At 43.1% G+C, this 20,125-nt stretch overlaps 1 protein-coding gene across 4 annotated transcripts in view; it reads right to left on the bottom strand.

The window, feature by feature from the left end:
• The window catches only part of LOC108044588 (dnaJ homolog subfamily C member 16), a 605,143-nt gene that overhangs the window by 230,337 nt on the left and 354,681 nt on the right, over positions 1-20,125 (bottom strand). For 3 of the 4 annotated variants that reach the window (XM_044457445.1, XM_044457447.1, XM_044457446.1), the window contains one exon: positions 19,860-20,085. In XM_044457445.1, coding sequence (XP_044313380.1) covers positions 19,860-20,085 — 226 coding nt within the window. The remainder of the gene's footprint in view (positions 1-19,859; positions 20,086-20,125) is intronic. The other variant, XM_044457448.1, reaches the window with a different exon arrangement.

Below are 20,125 nucleotides of genomic sequence, written 5' to 3'. Positions count from 1 at the left end.
TCTCGTCAGGCACATTCCTTACACACACACACATACAATCATCTCCAGAAAACGGCAATAGCGTTTTCCTGTGCCCAAATTTGACTATCGCAATCGTCAAGTGTAAATTTCTTGCATCCGTTAGTCGTCCTACAGTGAACAACATCTAAGATGGCCAAAGTTGCTGACAACTTGCCACCGGCAGACAGTCAAGATAAAGAATCGGCTGATATTGACTTCTACAAGGCCAAGTGCGCATCCCTTCAGCGCCAACTAAAGGCAATGGGCGACCATTTCAGCATCGGCGACTTAAGTACCTACGATGAAGCCGACTTATTAGTTCGTATAGACACAGTTAACAAAATGAAGGACGACTTCGAAATGTGGCAAGATAAAGTGGAAAGGGTGGACCTAATCGAGCTCTCCTCAAATGCACGCTCCGAGTTCGCAATTTCCTATTGAAAAGCAAAGTCTTCGCTGACTCGCCACATGGATGCCTTTATGAAGTCACACATTGCAGATGCTAACTCAACAGCATTTCCTGCCTACCAGGAGAATATCAATTTTCCCTCCCAACTAAACAAGCGCAAGTCTCGGCTACCAGAATTACACTTGCCCAGGTTCAGCGGCAGCTACGAGGATTGGCCAGATTTCATTGCCATGTACAACAGTGTCGTAGGGAACAACGAGGATTTAAGCAATGTAGAGAAATTTCAACACCTGCGCGCATGCTTGGATGCTCTAAACACAATCAAATCGTTGGAACCTGCCGATGCCAATTACGATAAGACATTGGAGTTACTTATAAAGCGTTTTGATAACAAATTGCTACATTTTCGGGGTCATGTTCGAGCTATTTTTGGGCTGGCAATTGTTGAAAAAGGATCTTCAGAAGCTCTGCGCGGTCTAAGTGACAAAATCAACTTAGCACCATGTCGCATGCTGAAAAATCTTAACAGCGCTACGGTTCCCACACCTAGCCTTCAGGTGAGCCGAAGCTCCCATAGATCAAATCGAAGTTTAAATCTGTGCCTAAATTGTCTCCGGAAAGGTCATGGCTTGCACCAATGTCGCTCAGGGCATTGCAGGCTCTGTCAACAAAAACACCATTCTTTACTGCATTTGCCCCCCTTAGCGGCTCAATCACCTGTCTCATGTGCACCTAGCTCGCAGCTTGCAATTGCATCCCAGCCAAGTATACGAGATTTATCAGCGCCCTTAGCTTCCACTCTCGTGGCCACATACCCTGAGGACAACTCTAGGAACGTGGTCAACAAGTCCTCCGAGTACGTAACTCCCTACTGCAATCGTTTATGCGAAAAGCCCTTCAGGCGTGTATATACCATGCCGTGCCTTGTTGGATTCTGGATCCCAACTCAACTTTATCACCACGCTTCTGGCTTACCAGCTCCAGATCAAGGTTCATCATGCAGCCGTATCGATATCAGGAATCGGCGAGTCAACGATAGCATCTAACTTGGCAACTGACATTGTAGCTCAGTCCTTTGACAAGAGATTCACCACATCCTTCCCAGTAGTTATAACTCGATCGATAACAGATTATCAACCGAACTTTGGCTTCGACATCTCCAACTGGAGCATTGCTAAAAATATATCACTCGCAGACCCCACGTTTTTCAAATCTCAGAGAATAGATTTATTGCTTGGGGCCGGTCTATTTTTCGACCTAATCTCTGTAGGCCAAATTGGAGTGGCAGATAATTTACCAATTCTCCAAAAGACCAAACTTGGTTGGGTGGCTCCAGGTGGACACTATCTCGTTCGCAACAGCTATTCATCTCTCGCCGCCTTTCGTAAAGTCCCTAATTTTGAGGATGATTCCTTATCAGAGATCGTAAAAAGATTCTGGGAAATCGGAAATTCCTGCGGCGAATCTCCCACAACATTTGCTGACGACGAAATATGCGAGCAGCAGTTTCTACAGTGCTACTCTAGACTTGAGTCGGGTCAGTGCTTTGCAAGGTTGCCGACTAAATTCAGCACTGACTCGTTAGGAGATTCCTTTCAACGCGCACTTAGACTCTTCAAACTAAACTGAAGTACTCTGCTTTCATGCGCGAATACATCGAGCTGGGCCATATGTCACTGGCTGCCAATCAGCATGTTTTCCCACAATTCTATTTGCCGCAGTATTGCGTTGAGAAACCGGATAGCTCTACGACAAAATTGCGTGTGGTTTTTGACGGATCAGCCAATTCTACGTCAGGAGTATCTCTAATTGATCTGCTACACACGGGCCCGTCGATACAACCCAAACTTTTTAACATTCGCATCAAATTTCTTCTCTGAGTTGCTATGTGCGGCGATATTTGCAAGATGTATCGCTGTGTGCGAGTAACTCACCCAGATCAATTTCTTCAGTGCATCCTATGGCGCGATCATCCCGATGAAGAAATAAGGACATACACGTTGGATACCGTAACGTACGGAACCAAGCCCGCTGCCTTTCTAGCAATTCGAGCAATGCAGCAGATGGCTCTCGACGAAGAAAGAAACTTACCACTAGCTGCGAAAATCGTGCGACAGGATTTTTATGTAGACGACTTAATTTCAGGAGGAGATTCCGTGGAGGAGGCCGTCCAAATCCGTCTACAAGTAAAATAACTATTGGCAAAGGGTCATTTTCCGATTCGAAAGTGGTGCTCAAACGAGGCTGCCACATTAGAAGGAGAAAGCGATTCAGATTGTGAAAAGCTTATGGAATTATAAGGATGGCACCAACATCGCAAAGACTCTTGGCTTAGCCTGGGATCCCAGCACCGATTGCCTGCTCTTTAACCTCGCACATAATTTACCCGACAAACCCATCACAAAACGAAGTACCCTATCCATGATAGCCAAGGTTTACGACCCACTCGGATTAATCTCACCCGTCGTTACCAAACTCAAAATATTTCTTCAAGCTCTATGGAAGGAAAGGTTGGACTGGGACGAATGCTTGCCGCAAGCAATGCACTGCGAATGGAATCTGTTAATTGCTCAGCTTTCAAGTGTTTGTCTAACATTTCCGCGATTCATTCTAACGCCACTGGCCACAATTGAGCTACATGGGTTTTGCGGCACAAGCATGGCTGCTTATGGCGCTTGCGTATACGTCCAATCTGAGTTGCAGGGTGTATATTCTACATATTTGTTATGCTCGAAATCCAGGGTCTCTCCTTTGAAAACGCTGACAATCCCAAAGCTCGAACTCTCAGCAAAACTTCTTTTATCCGATGACAAACATCACCAAGGAATTCAAATTCGTTCGCAAATACCACTGGTGGAGCGATTCTACAATAGCGCTTGCTTGGATACGAGAAGCCCATTCTAACTTCAACATTTTTGTTTCCAACAGGGTAGCTCAAATCCAGCGGCGGACAAAGGGAATGATCTGGCATCATGTGCCGTCACAACTGAACCCGGCGGATATATTGTCAAGAGGATGCAAGCCGCTTGAACTTTTAGAATCACCACTTTGGAAAAACGGACCTTCCTTTTTACAAGCCGGCAGCGCAGGATGGCCACAAACCGCGTATCATCCAGCTGATCTACCCGAGAGGCGCTCAAAAACACTTATATTAACGCAACGGCTGGATTTGGCAGCGTCCTGCAAATTCAGCAATTCCTTCACGAAGCTTCAACGGCTTTTTCCATACGTAAATAAATTCATCAAGCGCACAGCATCATATTCAGCGAGTCCGAAGGCACTACTCAATCCAGATGATCTCAATGGCGGAACGCATTTTTTGCTGAAAAGCATTCACATTGTGCATTTCGGCGAGGAGTACAAAGCGCTAAGTTTAAAGAACCCGCTGCCCCCTAGTAGCAAGCTGCGGTCTTTATGCCCATTTTTGGACAACGAAGGACTTCTGCGGGTTGGAGGTCGTACTCAGAATTCAAACCTCGAGTTCGAAGCCAGGCATCCGATTTTGCTGCCTAAGCATCATCCAGTTACCGATGCAATAATCACGCACTACCATACCACATTCCTTCATGCTGGTCCTCAATTCCTTCTTGCAACAGTTCGTCAACGATACTGGCCCATTGGAAGGCTCAAAGCTGTATCGAGCATAATCAATAAATGCATCCGCTGCTTCCGAATGCGGCCCAAACTTCTCCACCAAGTAATGGCCCCCCTGCCAGCCGAGCGCGTCCAGCCAAGCCCAACATTTTATGTAACTGGTATTGACTTTTGCGGTCCTTTTGACACAAAATCGGAAATAAGGAACCGCGCGCCAGAAAAATGCTACGTCTCAATTTTCATATGTTTTGCAACGAAGGTAATTCATTTGGAATTGGTGGAGGACTTATTGACATCATCATTTCTCGCAGCATTGAAACGCTTAATAAGCTTTCGAGGGAAACCGCATTCAATATGGATTGACAACGGCACGAACTTTCTGGGTGCTCGGAACGAGCTGAAGGAACTTCGCGAGCTATTTCTAAGTGATCCACAGAGAAGCGAGATTTTGAACAGCTGTACAGCGTTGGGAGTCAATTGGCATTTCATTCCTCCACGTTCCCCACATTTCGGTGTATTATGGGAGGCCGCTGTAAAATCGGCAAAATACCATTTTTACCGCGTCGTTGGAAACTCAACTTTAATTCCACGAGCTTCGAACCCTCATCTGTCAAATCTCAGCAATGCTCAACTCAAGACCTCTTTATTCTTTTTCAGAAGATCCTAACGATTTGGAGATTCTTACACCTGGCCATTTTATCTGGGCAAGGCGAACGCAACGGTCGACGAGCCTGACTTGACCCACCTAAACGCAGGTCACCTCAGTCGGTGGCAAAAGGAGTGCCAAATGCAGCAAGCGTTCCGGAGGAAGTAGAGCACATCCTACTTGTCCCTGCTTTAAGAGCGTGGGAAGTGGAAGACGACTCGGCAAAATCTCCAACCTTGGAACCGTGGCCTGATAAAGGAGGACAATGCGCCGCCACTCAAGTGGCCCCTTGATAAAGTGGACAGCGTCATCCGCACCGCAAAGGCACTGGTCAGGAGAGCCATAGCATAGATTGCCGTTCTGCCAATCGAAACCAAATCGGTTGAAAGCCATCAACTTCCAACGGGGGGAGCATTTTTGCAGCAGAACGCCTAAATTTCATTGTTTACTATCAATCTGTAAATGTAACGTAAAGTTTGCTAACAGCATCTGCGTTGCGCTAACAGCACCATGTTAATTTTAACAGTACGAATGTAAAACCTCGAAAACAAACACTGTACAACACTTACTATTCACTTCTCTCGTCTTGCACTAAAACTTTGAAAGTACACGATCATTAAAACGAAAGCTAGGTCTTTTTATTTTAATTTAATAGAAACGGCCGAAGTGGGGTGCAAAACAGCATCTCCTCAAAACACACTCATTTTAAATTTTGTGGAACGAACTCACAACCTCTCTGAGCTAGCGACACGTTTACGTAGCGAGCGGGAAACATAAGAATAAGGTCGTTACATCTGGCGCCCATGAGTGATTATCCTGACCAAATTCCAAGATGGGAGACTTTATGGTGGACATGCAGACCCTGATGAGGTCACTGAACATGTCTACCAAGGACAGGATAAAAGAAAACAGCCCGCCGGCACTCCGGATGTTCATTCGCCCGTACGAGTGTCGACAATTGGACACCTTGATGGCGCTGGCAGTTTGAAGAGCTCGACCAGCAAAGGGAAAAGTTTGAGCAGGAGAGCAATACCCAGAAGCAGCAAGGGCAGAGCCATCCAGTACCAAGGCCAAGAACAGACCAGGGTGCGGGGTGTGCAGGCGGTGCCAGGAGTACTTGTGATGCGCGGCCACGAACCAGGAAACAATCGCGGCGAATACGTAACGGATCCTACCCAGGCCTGCCGCAGATGCGGGGGTCCAGATCACTGGGCTAAAGGAAAGGCGCGAGAGGATGGCTGGAGAAGAAACTGTCAGTGGCAATAGTGGAAACACCCAAATTGTGGAAGAGGATGTGGAGAGGTTTATAAAGGCCGAGTTGGAAAAACAACGTGGCGGTACACAGGATCACCATGAAGGACGATCAACCAGTCAAACAGCGGTACTATCCTAAAAACCTGAAAATGAAGGGCGAGATCAATGCCAAGGTCGACGAGCTACTGGAAAAAGAATCCATCGAGCCGTCTAGGAGTCCCTACAGCTCGTCAATAGTCATGGTGAGAAAGAAGACGGTGAAGTGGAGGCTGTGTGTAGGTTTCCGGCAAAAAAACGCGATGTCCGTGAAGGACGCTAACCCAATGCCGATGATAAACTACATTTTGGACCAACTGTGGGAGGCGAAGTACATCAGCAGCCTTGAATTAAAGAACGGTTCCTTCAGTAGGCAGTACATGGCTTTTACTGTTTCCAGTGGTCTGCACTTTTTTTGGTCTGCACTCCGCGTCGGCAACATTCCAGCGGGCATTGGACCAGGTTATTGGACACGAAATGATGCGTATCAGGAAGATTCTATCGTCATCGGACTGATGCTAGAGAAGCACATGGTAAACCTAAAGGAAGTGTTCAGAAGACTGCGGGCTGCCATCCTAAAAGTAAACGCTGTTTTGAGGAGATGCTGTTTTGCATCCCACTTCGGCCGTTTCTATTAATTTAAAATAAAAAAGGCCTAGCTTTCGTTTTAAGATCGTGTACTTTTAAGTTTTAGGCAAGAACGAGAAGAGAATAGTAGGTGTTGTACAGTGTTTGTTTTTTAGGTTTTACATTCGTAGTGTTAAATTAACATGGTGCTGTTAGCGCAACGCAGATGCTGTTAGCAAACTACGTTACATTTAGAAATTGATAGTAAACAATTAATTTTAGGCGTTCTGCTGCGAACATGCTCCCCCCGATGGAAGATGATGGCTTTTAATCGATTTGGTTTCGATTGGCAGAACGGCGATCCGAGCTATGGCTCTCCTGACCAGTCCCTTTGCGGCGCGGATGACGACAACTCTTGAAATGCCGTCCCCTCCTGTGACGACGCTGTCCTCTCTACCAAGGGTCCACTTGAGTGGCGGTGCATTGTCCTCCTTTATCAGGACCATGGTTCCAGGTTGGAGATTTTGCCGAGTCGTCTTCCACTTCCCACGCTCTTGAAGCTGGGACGAGTAGGATATGCTCCACTTCATCCAGAACGCTTGCTGCATTTGGCACACCTTTTGCCACCGACTGAGGTGACCTGCGTTTAAGTCAGGCTCGTCGATCGTTGCGTTCGCCTTGCCCCAGATAAAATGGCCAGGTGTAAGAATCTCCAAATCGTTAGGATCTTCTGAAATAGAATAAAGAGGTCTTGAGTTGAGCATTGCTGAGATTTGACAGATGAGGGTTCGAAGCTCGTTGAATGAAAGAGTTGAGTTTCCAACGACGCGGTAAAAATGGTACTTTGCTGATTTTACTGCGGCCTCCCATAATCCACCGAAATGTGGGGAACGTGGAGGAATGAAATGCCAATTGACTCCCAACGCTGTACAGCTGTTGAAAATCTCGCTTCTCTGTGGATCACTTAGAAATAGCTCGCGAAGTTCCTTCAGCTCGTTCCGAGCACCCAGAAAGTTCGTGCCGTTGTCAATCCATATTGAATGCGGTTTCCCTCGAAAGCTTATTAAGCGTTTCAATGCTGCGAGAAATGATGATGTCAATAAGTCCTCCACCAATTCCAAATGAATTACCTTCGTTGCAAAACATATGAAAATTGAGACGTAGCATTTTTCTGGCGCGCGGTTCCTTATTTCCGATTTTGTGTCAAAAGGACCGCAAAAGTCAATACCAGTTACATAAAATGTTGGGCTTGGCTGGACGCGCTCGGCTGGCAGGGGGGCCATTACTTGGTGAAGAAGTTTGGGCCGCATTCGGAAGCAGCGGATGCATTTATTGATTATGCTCGATACAGCTTTGAGCCTTCCAATGGGCCAGTATCGTTGACGAACTGTTGCAAGAAGGAATTGAGGACCAGCATGAAGGAATGTGGTATGGTAGTGCGTGATTATTGCATCGGTAACTGGATGATGCTTAGGCAGCAAAATCGGATGCCTGGCTTCGAACTCGAGGTTTGAATTCTGAGTACGACCTCCAACCCGCAGAAGTCCTTCGTTGTCCAAAAATGGGCATAAAGACCGCAGCTTGCTACTAGGGGGCAGCGGGTTCTTTAAACTTAGCGCTTTGTACTCCTCGCCGAAATGCACAATGTGAATGCTTTTCAGCAAAAAATGCGTTCCGCCATTGAGATCATCTGGATTGAGTAGTGCCTTCGGACTCGCTGAATATGATGCTGTGCGCTTGATGAATTTATTTACGTATGGAAAAAGCCGTTGAAGCTTCGTGAAGGAATTGCTGAATTTGCAGGACGCTGCCAAATCCAGCCGTTGCGTTAATATAAGTGTTTTTGAGCGCCTCTCGGGTAGATCAGCTGGATGATACGCGGTTTGTGGCCATCCTGCGCTGCCGGCTTGTAAAAAGGAAGGTCCGTTTTTCCAAAGTGGTGATTCTAAAAGTTCAAGCGGCTTGCATCCTCTTGACAATATATCCGCCGGGTTCAGTTGTGACGGCACATGATGCCAGATCATTCCCTTTGTCCGCCGCTGGATTTGAGCTACCCTGTTGGAAACAAAATGTTGAAGTTAGAATGGGCTTCTCGTATCCAAGCAAGTGCTATTGTAGAATCGCTCCACCAGTGGTATTTGCGAACAAATTTGAATTCCTTGGTGATGTTTGTCATCGGATAAAAGAAGCTCTGCTGAGAGTTCGAGCTTTGGGATTGTCAGCGTTTTCAAAGGAGAGACCCTGGATTTCGAGCATAACAAATATGTAGAATATACACCCTGCAACTCAGATTGGACGTATACGCAAGCGCCATAAGCAGCCATGCTTGTGCCGCAAAACCCATGTAGCTCAATTGTGGCCAGTGGCGTTAGAATGAATCGCGGAAATGTTAGACAAACACTTGAAAGCTGAGCAATTAACAGATTCCATTCGCAGTGCATTGCTTGCGGCAAGCATTCGTCCCAGTCCAACCTTTCCTTCCATAGAGCTTGAAGAAATATTTTGAGTTTGGTAACGACGGGTGAGATTAATCCGAGTGGGTCGTAAACCTTGGCTATCATGGATACGATACTTCGTTTTGTGATGGGTTTGTCGGGTAAATTATGTGCGAGGTTAAAGAGCAGGCAATCGGTGCTGGGATCCCAGGCTAAGCCAAGAGTCTTTGCGATGTTGGTGCCATCCTTAAATTCCATAAGCTTTTCACAATCTGAATCGCTTTCTCCTTCTAATGCGGCAGCCTCGTTTGAGCACCACTTTCGAATCGGAAAATGACCCTTTGCCAATAGTTATTTTACTTGTAGGCGGATTTGGACGGCCTCCTCCACGGAATCTCCTCCTGAAATTAAGTCGTCTACATAAAAATCCTGCCGCACGATTTTCGCAGCTAGTGGTAAGTTTCTTTCTTCGTCGAGAGCCATCTGCTGCATTGCTCGAATTGCTAGAAAGGCAGCGGGCTTGGTTCCGTACGATACGGTATCCAACGTGTATGTCCTTATTTCTTCATCGGGATGATCGCGCCATAGGATGCACTGAAGAAATTGATCTGGGTGAGTTACTCGCACACAGCGATACATCTTGCAAATATCGCCGCACAAAGCAACTCAGAGAAGAAATTTGATGCGAATGTTAAAAAGTTTGGGTTGTATCGACGGGCCCGTGTGTAGCAGATCAATTAGAGATACTCCTGACGTAGAATTGGCTGATCCGTCAAAAACCACACGCAATTTTGTCGTAGAGCTATCCGGTTTCTCAACGCAATACTGCGGCAAATAGAATTGTGGGAAAACATGCTGATTGGCAGCCAGTGACATATGGCCCAGCTCGATGTATTCGAGCATGAAAGCAGAGTACTTCAGTTTAGTTTGAAGAGTCTAAGTGCGCGTTGAAAGGAATCTACTAACGAGTCAGTGCTGAATTTAGTCGGCAACCTTACAAAGCACTGACCCGACTCAAGTCTAGAGTAGCACTGTAGAAACTGCTGCTCGCATATTTCGTCGTCAGCAAATGTTGTGGGAGATTCGCCGCAGGAATTTCCGATTTCCCAGAATCTTTTTACGATCTCTGATAAGGAATCATCCTCAAAATTAGGGACTTTACGAAAGGCGGCGAGAGATGAATAGCTGTTGCGAACGAGATAGTGTCCACCTGGAGCCACCCAACCAAGTTTGGTCTTTTGGAGAATTGGTAAATTATCTGCCACTCCAATTTGGCCTACAGAGATTAGGTCGAAAAATAGACCGGCCCCAAGCAATAAATCTATTCTCTGAGATTTGAAAAACGTGGGGTCTGCGAGTGATATATTTTTAGCAATGCTCCAGTTGGAGATGTCGAAGCCAAAGTTCGGTTGATAATCTGTTATCGATCGAGTTATAACTACTGGGAAGGATGTGGTGAATCTCTTGTCAAAGGGCTGAGCTACAATGTCAGTTGCCAAGTTAGATGCTATCGTTGACTCGCCGATTCCTGATATCGATACGGCTGCATGATGAACCTTGATCTGGAGCTGGTAAGCCAGAAGCGTGGTGATAAAGTTGAGTTGGGATCCAGAATCCAACAAGGCACGGCATGGTATATACACGCCTGAATGGCCTTTTGCATAAACGATTGCAGTAGGGTGCAATACGTATTCGGAGGACTTGTTGACCACGTTGCTAGAGTTGTCTTTAGGGTAAGTGGCTAGTGGCGAGAGTGGAAGCTAAGGGCGTTGATAAATCTGGTATACTTGGCTGGGATGCAATTGCAAGCTGCGAGCCAGATGCACATGAGACTGGTGATTGAGCCGCTATGGGGGCCAAATGAAGTAAAGAACGGTGCTTTTGCTGACAGTGCCTACAATGCCCTGAGCGACATTGTTGCAAGCCATGACCTTTCCGGAGACAATTTAGGCACAGATTTAAACGTTTGGCTTCCTTGTGACGTAAGCTTGGGAACAGATTTATGAATTGTAGGCATTTCACGATATAGTGATCCTTAGAATTGCAAAAGGTACAAAGTTGTTGGTTTCTGATGTTTGTGGCAATGAAAGAGCTTCGATTTGATCTATGGGAGCTTCGGCTCACCTGAAGGCTAGGTGTGGGAACCGTAGCGCTGTTAAGATTTTCCAGCATGCGACATCTCCTTTCCAGGAAGGTTGACATATCAGTCCAGCTGGGAAGCTTGTCGGATGGCAATGCCTCCTCCCATCTTTCCTGAGTGCCGTGGTCGAGCTTGCGTGAGATAATGTGAATAAGTAATCCATCGGCCAGTTGAGGAATGGTTGACATGGTGCTAAGTGCCCGAAGGTGTGAGTTGATTTTGTCACTTAGACCGCGCAGGGCTTCTGAAGATCCTTTTTCAACAATTGCCAGCCCAAAAATAGCTCGAACATGACCCTGAAAATGTAGCAATTTGTTATCAAAACGCTTTGTAAGTAACTCCAATACCTTATCGTAATTGACATCGGCAGGTTCCAACGATTTGATTGTGATTAGAGCCGCGCTATCCAAGCATGCGCGCAGGTGTTGAAATTTCTCATTGATTAAATCCTCGTTGTTCCCTACGACACTGTTGTACATGGCAATGAAATCTGGCCAATCCTCGTAGCTGCCGCTGAACCTGGGCAAGTGTAATTCTGGTAGCCGAGACTTGCGCTTGTTTAGTTGGGAGGGAAAATTGATATTCTCCTGGTAGGCAGGAAATGCTGTTGAGTTAGCATCTGCAATGTGTGACTTCATAAAGGCATCCATGTGGCGAGTCAGCGAAGACTTTGCTTTTCAATAGGAAATTGCGAGCTCGGAGCATGCATTTGAGGAGAGCTCGATTAGGTCCACCCTTTCCACTTTATCTTGCCACATTTCGAAGTCGTCCTTCATTTTGTTAACTGTGTCTATACGAACTAATAAGTCGGCTTCATCGTAGGTACTTAAGTCGCCGATGCTGAAATGGTCGCCCATTGCCTTTAGTTGGCGCTGAAGGGATGCGCACTTGGCCTTGTAGAAGTCAATATCAGCCGATTCTTTATCTTGACTGTCTGCCGGTGGCAAGTTGTCAGCAACTTTGGCCATCTTAGATGTTGTTCACTGAAGCACGACTAACGGATGCAAGAAATTTACCCTTGACGATTGCGAAAGTCAAATTTGGGCACAGGAAAACGCGATTACCGTTTTCTGGAGACGATTGTATGTGTGTGTGTGTGAGGAATGTGCCTGACGGCGTTTGGCCAGACAGGAAAAGGTTAGAACTGAAGTTGCGATTTGCACTAAAACCCAGATAGTATCACGTCGGGGTCACCAATGTTTTGAGGAGATGCTGTTTTGCATCCCACTTCGGCCGTTTCTATTAATTTAAAATAAAAAAGGCCTAGCTTTCGTTTTAAGATCGTGTACTTTTAAGTTTTAGGCAAGAACGAGAAGAAAATAGTAGGTGTTGCACAGTGTTTGTTTTTTAGGTTTTACATTCGTAGTGTTAAATTAACATGGTGCTGTTAGCGCAACGCAGATGCTGTTAGCAAACTACGTTACATTTAGAAATTGATAATAAACAATTAAATTTAGGCGTTCTGCTGCGAGCACTTATACTTTTCCTAATATTAACAAACATTTACAAAATGGACTGATTTCGGATCAGAAAAAGTATGCGTACAAACACAAAAATCATAAGAAATCAACATATTTTTGGCAAAAAGATTTTAGTTATATAAGAAGGGCGTATGCACATTTCATTTTAGGACTTCAGCAAAAGCGATTAGGTATTAACTGAACCAATTTCCCAGCAATATTTTATTCCTGGACCATCACTTTTTTTTGCATATCCCTTGATGTAATGGAAGGTCCCATAAATGCTCAATGGGATTGATATCTGGGAACTACGGTGGCGAATTTAACTGGTTTTTGACATTATAGAGCTTTGTATTCATGGCTCAATGCCTTGGTTCGTTGTCCTGTTGGAACCAAAAGTCATCCTTCAGTCCCAGTTTCGTGGGATGTTAGAATTTTTTTTTAGGATGTCAATATACATCTTGTGATCCATTGTGGATTCAATGAAAACAAGATTTTCAATTCTACTGGCCGCCATACAACCCCAAGCCATAAAGTCACCACCACTGTGCTTAACGGTTGTGGCAAGGTTTTGTTTGTCGAGGGCTGTACCATTCTTTCGCCACACAAGCTTACGGCCCTTTATGCCGAATATGCAAAACTCCTGGGGCTTATTATTCAATTTTCTGGAGAATTTCATTCGTTTGATTTAGTTGACTTGTGATATGAGTGGTTTCTTCCGGGCAGTACGGCTGTTATAGTCTTCCTTCTTTAAAATTTCGCGTAAAGTGATCCTCATTGTACTTGTCCTTAATATCCTTTGCAATTTGGGAGGTTGTTGTCCTTGGATTTATGTTAATTGTCTTTAAAACGCTTCCCTTCTCGCGCTCATTGAGCTTTGGTGGTCTACCAGAACGGGGTTTTGACTCACAGGAACCCGATTAATTGAAACTTTCAAGGACTCTTTGCCCAGAGAAGTGTGCTGTGCAAACTATCCCACCAATTTCCCGAAAAGTTTTCCCTTCTTCACGTTTTACCATGACTATCCTCAAATCATGGTCAATTTCTTTTGTTTTCTTTCTCATCATAAAAATAACGTCTGGTTACATTAATATGTCAGACTTGATTACAAACAAGTAAAAAAAACTTTGATTTACAGTTATCAATGCCAAAACCGCAATTTAAAAGCTTTTAATACTTAATATTTAAAACTTAGCAATAAAAGTTACATCAATTCTATCTGTTAAAATAACATTTTTTTTTCAACACGTTTTTTTTTTTAATTTAAAGTTTCGAGATATGTTTGTACGCATATTTTTTCTGGCATGTGTGTATTCTCACTCATGCTTAGTAATACTAAATATCTGACTGAAAAGAATATCCTCCTTTTAATACTTAACGAACTCCGCATAATTATTTAGCCTGGACCTCATCCGATATTTTACATGGCTGCCGGATGGAAATCATGGTCGTGGTAATCATAGAGTTCGTTACTTCAACTGAGGCGTCCAACAGTACCATAATAATACATGTTTTTGAAAAACAAGTTTTTTATATAAATATTAGTCTCAGCAGCATAATTAAAATACAGAACCAAAAGAATAAAATTATCATTACTGGTAGATACTGGAGCCAACATATATAATCTACAAAAATTGGGTTCCTGGTATTGGATTAGAGATCGCACAATCCAAGCACGGTGCCGGCTCAATGATGGTCTGGGGGTGAATCTATAAAAATGTAGTTGGTCCCTTGGTATTAACGATGGAATAATGCGAAAGGAACAATATAATACAAAACAAGAGAGAACGCTATAGTCGAGTGCCTCGACTATTAGATACCCGTTACTCAGCTAAACAACTTAATATAAATATGCCTTCTTGTATGTTTTTCGCCGCTCGAATTAGCTCCCCTAAAATCGGTACCCAGGAAACACCACGTGGAGGTCCCAAAATTGTATTTTGGTTTGAAAGACCCCGTTGCAAATCAACGCATCGGGGTCTTTCAAACCAAAATAAAATTTTGGGACCTAGGAGTCGACTTGAGTTGCCAAACTTTATTCAAGTTTGGAATCTCCATGTTCCCCAAAATTTTGTTTATCCGTAACATACTTATAAGTTTTTTTTTGGGGTTTTTGCCTTTTTTTTTATAGAAAAAAAATTTTGTTTAATTTAAGTATATATATATTATAACAAATTTTTGGTACCACGGGCCATGAAAGGCGGAAATGTAGGCGCTAGCCAGGCTTAAGCGTTTAATGGGTTTTTGGGCATTAGAGTGGGCGTGGCAAACTTTTATTAGGCCAATCGATAGGTGTTGACGAAACAAATACATATCAATTAAAATTTTCATAATAGCATCAAAACTGTGGCCACAGCTTGTGGCTTGTGGGCGTCAGAGGGGGCGTGGCACCGTTTTGAAACAAACTTGCGCTGCGTAGGAACTCCTAAAATCTACATGCAAAATGCCAATCTTCTAGCTTTTATAGTTTCCAAAATCTCAGCGTTCATACGGACAGACGGACAGACAGACGGATAGACTAGATCGTCGTTGTTCCCTACGACACTGTTGTACATGGCAATGAAATCTGGCCAATCCTCGTAGCTGCCGCTGAACCTGGGCAAGTGTAATTCTGGTAGCCGAGACTTGCGCTTGTTTAGTTGGGAGGGAAAATTGATATTCTCCTGGTAGGCAGGAAATGCTGTTGAGTTAGCATCTGCAATGTGTGACTTCATAAAGGCATCCATGTGGCGAGTCAGCGAAGACTTTGCTTTTCAATAGGAAATTGCGAACTCGGAGCGTGCATTTGAGGAGAGCTCGATTAGGTCCACCCTTTCCACTTTATCTTGCCACATTTCGAAGTCGTCCTTCATTTTGTTAACTGTGTCTATACGAACTAATAAGTCGGCTTCATCGTAGGTACTTAAGTCGCCGATGCTGAAATGGTCGCCCATTGCCTTTAGTTGGCGCTGAAGGGATGCGCACTTGGCCTTGTAGAAGTCAATATCAGCCGATTCTTTATCTTGACTGTCTGCCGGTGGCAAGTTGTCAGCAACTTTGGCCATCTTAGATGTTGTTCACTGAAGCACGACTAACGGATGCAAGAAATTTACCCTTGACGATTGCGAAAGTCAAATTTGGGCACAGGAAAACGCGATTACCGTTTTCTGGAGACGATTGTATGTGTGTGTGTGTGTGAGGAATGTGCCTGACGGCGTTTGGCCAGACAGGAAAAGGTTAGAACTGAAGTTGCGATTTGCACTAAAACCCAGATAGTATCACGTCGGGGTCACCAATGTTTTGAGGAGATGCTGTTTTGCATCCCACTTCGGCCGTTTCTATTAATTTAAAATAAAAAAGGCCTAGCTTTCGTTTTAAGATCGCGTACTTTTAAGTTTTAGGCAAGAACGAGAAGAAAATAGTAGGTGTTGCACAGTGTTTGTTTTTTATGTTTTACATTCGTAAATTAACATGGTGCTGTTAGCGCAACGCAGATGCTGTTAGCAAACTACGTTACATTTAGAAATTGATAATAAACAATAAAATTTAGGCGTTCTGCTGCGAGCACTTATACTTTTCCTAATATTAACAAACATTTACAAAATGGACTGATTTCGGATCAGAAAAAGTATGCGTACAAACACAAAAATCATAAGAAATCAACATATTTTTGGCAAAAAGATTTTAGTTATATAAGAAGGGCGTATGCACATTTCATTTTAGGACTTCAGCAAAAGCGATTAGGTATTAACTGAACCAATTTCCCAGCAATATTTTATTCCTGGACCATCACTTTTTTTTGCATATCCCTTGATGTAATGGAAGGTCCCATAAATGCTCAATGGGATTGATATCTGGGAACTACGGTGGCGAATTTAACTGGTTTTTGACATTATAGAGCTTTGTATTCATGGCTCAATGCCTTGGTTCGTTGTCCTGTTGGAACCAAAAGTCATCCTTCAGTCCCAGTTTCGTGGGATGTTAGAATTTTTTTTTAGGATGTCAATATACATCTTGTGATCCATTGTGGATTCAATGAAAACAAGATTTTCAATTCTACTGGCCGCCATACAACCCCAAGCCATAAAGTCACCACCACTGTGCTTAACGGTTGTGGCAAGGTTTTGTTTGTCGAGGGCTGTACCATTCTTTCGCCACACAAGCTTACGGCCCTTTATGCCGAATATGCAAAACTCCTGGGGCTTATTATTCAATTTTCTGGAGAATTTCATTCGTTTGATTTAGTTGACTTGTGATATGAGTGGTTTCTTAATATCCTTTGCAATTTGGGAGGTTGTTGTCCTTGGATTTATTTTAATTGTCTTTAAAACGCTTCCCTTCTCGCGCTCATTGAGCTTTGGTGGTCTACCAGAACGGGGTTTTGACTCACAGGAACCCGATTAATTGAAACTTTCAAGGACTCTTTGCCCAGAGAAGTGTGCTGTGCAAACTATCCCACCAATTTCCCGAAAAGTTTTCCCTTCTTCACGTTTTACCATGACTATCCTCAAATCATGGTCAATTTCTTTTGTTTTCTTTCTCATCATAAAAATAACGTCTGGTTACATTAATATGTCAGACTTGATTACAAACAAGTAAAAAAAACTTTGATTTACAGTTATCAATGCCAAAACCGCAATTTAAAAGCTTTTAATACTTAATATTTAAAACTTAGCAATAAAAGTTACATCAATTCTATCTGTTAAAATAACATTTTTTTTCAACACGTTTTTTTTTAATTTAAAGTTTCGAGATATGTTTGTACGCATATTTTTTCTGGCATGTGTGTATTCTCACTCATGCTTAGTAATACTAAATATCTGACTGAAAAGAATATCCTCCTTTTAATACTTAACGAACTCCGCATAATTATTTAGCCTGGACCTCATCCGATATTTGACATGGCTGCCGGATGGAAATCATGGTCGTGGTAATCATAGAGTTCGTTACTTCAACTGAGGCGTCCAACAGTACCATAATAATACATGTTTTTGAAAAACAAGTTTTTTATATAAATATTAGTCTCAGCAGCATAATTAAAATACAGAACCAAAAGAATAAAATTATCATTACTGGTAGATACTGGAGCCAACATATATAATCTACAAAAATTGGGTTCCTGGTATTGGATTAGAGATCGCACAATCCAAGCACGGTGCCGGCTCAATGATGGTCTGGGGGTGAATCTATAAAAATGTAGTTGGTCCCTTGGTATTAACGATGGAATAATGCGAAAGGAACAATATAATACAAAACAAGAGAAAACGCTATAGTCGAGTGCCTCGACTATTAGATACCCGTTACTCAGCTAAACAACTTAATATAAATATGCCTTCTTGTATGTTTTTCGCCGCTCGAATTAGCTCCCCTAAAATCGGTACCCAGGAAACACCACGTGGAGGTCCCAAAATTGTATTTTGGTTTGAAAGACCCCGTTGCAAATCAACGCATCGGGGTCTTTCAAACCAAAATAAAATTTTGGGACCTAGGAGTCGACTTGAGTTGCCAAACTTTATTCAAGTTTGGAATCTCCATGTTCCCCAAAATTTTGTTTATCCGTAACATACGGAAGGCATACTTATGTACTTACTACTAATACTACTAATACTTATTTGACCTTACTAATTAGTTTTTTTTGGGGTTTTTGCCTTTTTTTTTATAGAAAAAAAATTTTGTTTAATTTAAGTATATATATATTATAACAAATTTTTGGTACCACGGGCCATGAAAGGCGGAAATGTAGGCGCTAGCCAGGCTTAAGCGTTTAATGGGTTTTTGGGCATTAGAGTGGGCGTGGCAAACTTTTATTAGGCCAATCGAAAGGGCGTCAGAGGGGGCGTGGCACCGTTTTGAAACAAACTTGCGCTGCGTAGGAACTCCTAAAATCTACATGCAAAATGCCAATCTTCTAGCTTTTATAGTTTCCAAAATCTTAGCGTTCATACGGACAGACGGACAGACAGACGGATAGACTAGATCGACTCGGCTAGTGATCCTGAACAAGAATAGATATACTTTATAGGGTCGGAAACGCTTCCTTCTACCTGTTACATACTTTTGCACGAATGCAATATACCCTTTTACTCTACGGGTAACGGGTATAAAAATCTTCCAGAAGTAATCCATAATACGGGTCTTTCTACTGAAAGGATCTCTAGTCCAATACGAGGAGCGACCATCTGACTCAAATCGATTAATTTTTGTTTCTTCCGACCACATAACCTTGAAATCCAAACAATTTTGGAATATTTTGCATTTTTAAATGAATTAGAGATCCCACAATCCAGTCACGAAGTAATGAGCGGCAAGCCGACAAGCACGTTAGAGTGCATAAATTATAACAGAAGATATAGACCTTTGAAGTTAGAGTATTAAACTCGTGTTACAGTTTTGCTCGTCAGTGTATATAATTATTAGGATCGGTAATGTGCCCATCACTGCGTTGCAAATTTTTATCTTCTGCAAGGGTATAAACAATAAATATTAGGTTGTTTGGTAATGACATACCGGTTTCTTTATTGATTTTTGACGACGATTTTAACATAGTCAGCATTGTCCGAGTTAAGTGCTATATGTACCGTTGTCTTCGATGATTTTCTGCCATTTTGATGCTAACTTGTATATGCCTCTCCTAAAGAAGTCCTTGTCCCTACTGGCAAAAAACTCGGCGATTCGATTTTTACAATCCTCCCTTGAACTCAATTTTTGTCCATCGAAAAAATTTTGCATGGCCAAAAACAGATGGTAATCGCATGGGGCAATGTCCGGACTATAAGGTGGATGCCTGGCGTTGTCATGATGGAACACAACGCCCTTACGATTCACCATGGCTGGCCGCTTCTTTTCAAGTGCAATCTTCAATCGCTCCAGTTGTTCACAAGAGAGGTCAGAATTGGTGGTTTGGCCACACACTTCACTTTGATATCCCACCATACACTCAGAAACACCTTCTGAGCCGTCAGTCCTGGCTTTGCCACTTTGGAATCGTCTAAACCACTGTTCGGCGGTTTGAATCGAAAGTTTGTTATCTCCTAAGACAGCAATAATCTGTCTGCGAGATTCCGCAGCAGTTTTTCCCTGTGCGAAATAAAATTTCAAAATTGCCCGAATTTCTGCGTTTGTGAACTCCATTTCAATCGATTGTAATTTTTGAACGTGGAAGCTCATGTAAACAAAACATAACTATATGTCATTTTAAAGGTGATGCCAATACCTTTCAAACGATATACAGCATTGCCAGATACGATTATATTTGACTTCACAAGCGAAGCGCGAAATTTGAATGTAAAACCGGTAAGTCATTACCAACCAACCTAATACTTGTGACTCGGGTACCTACCTTGGTTTTCAATAAGATGACCTTGTGCCTTAAGATTTTCCTCTTCAGCCCTTACGAAGTACATTAATATATATCCAACAGCAAACATAAATCCAATTGTTCCCAAAAGTGAAAATGCTGCAAGAAGGTGCTCATCTTCAATATTGTCGGATAGATAATCCACTAAATACAAAAATCGGGAAACTCCTCTTGTTAAAATACCTTGAGAGTGCTCATTAAATAATTTCTGAAATTTTGTAATTTATTTATATTCAGACTTTAAAATA

This window comes from Drosophila rhopaloa, unplaced genomic scaffold (assembly GCF_018152115.1).
Source record: "Drosophila rhopaloa isolate 14029-0021.01 unplaced genomic scaffold, ASM1815211v1 contig_156, whole genome shotgun sequence".
Lineage (NCBI taxonomy): Eukaryota > Metazoa > Arthropoda > Insecta > Diptera > Drosophilidae > Drosophila > Drosophila rhopaloa.
This window is presented reverse-complemented; position numbering and strand designations above follow the sequence as displayed.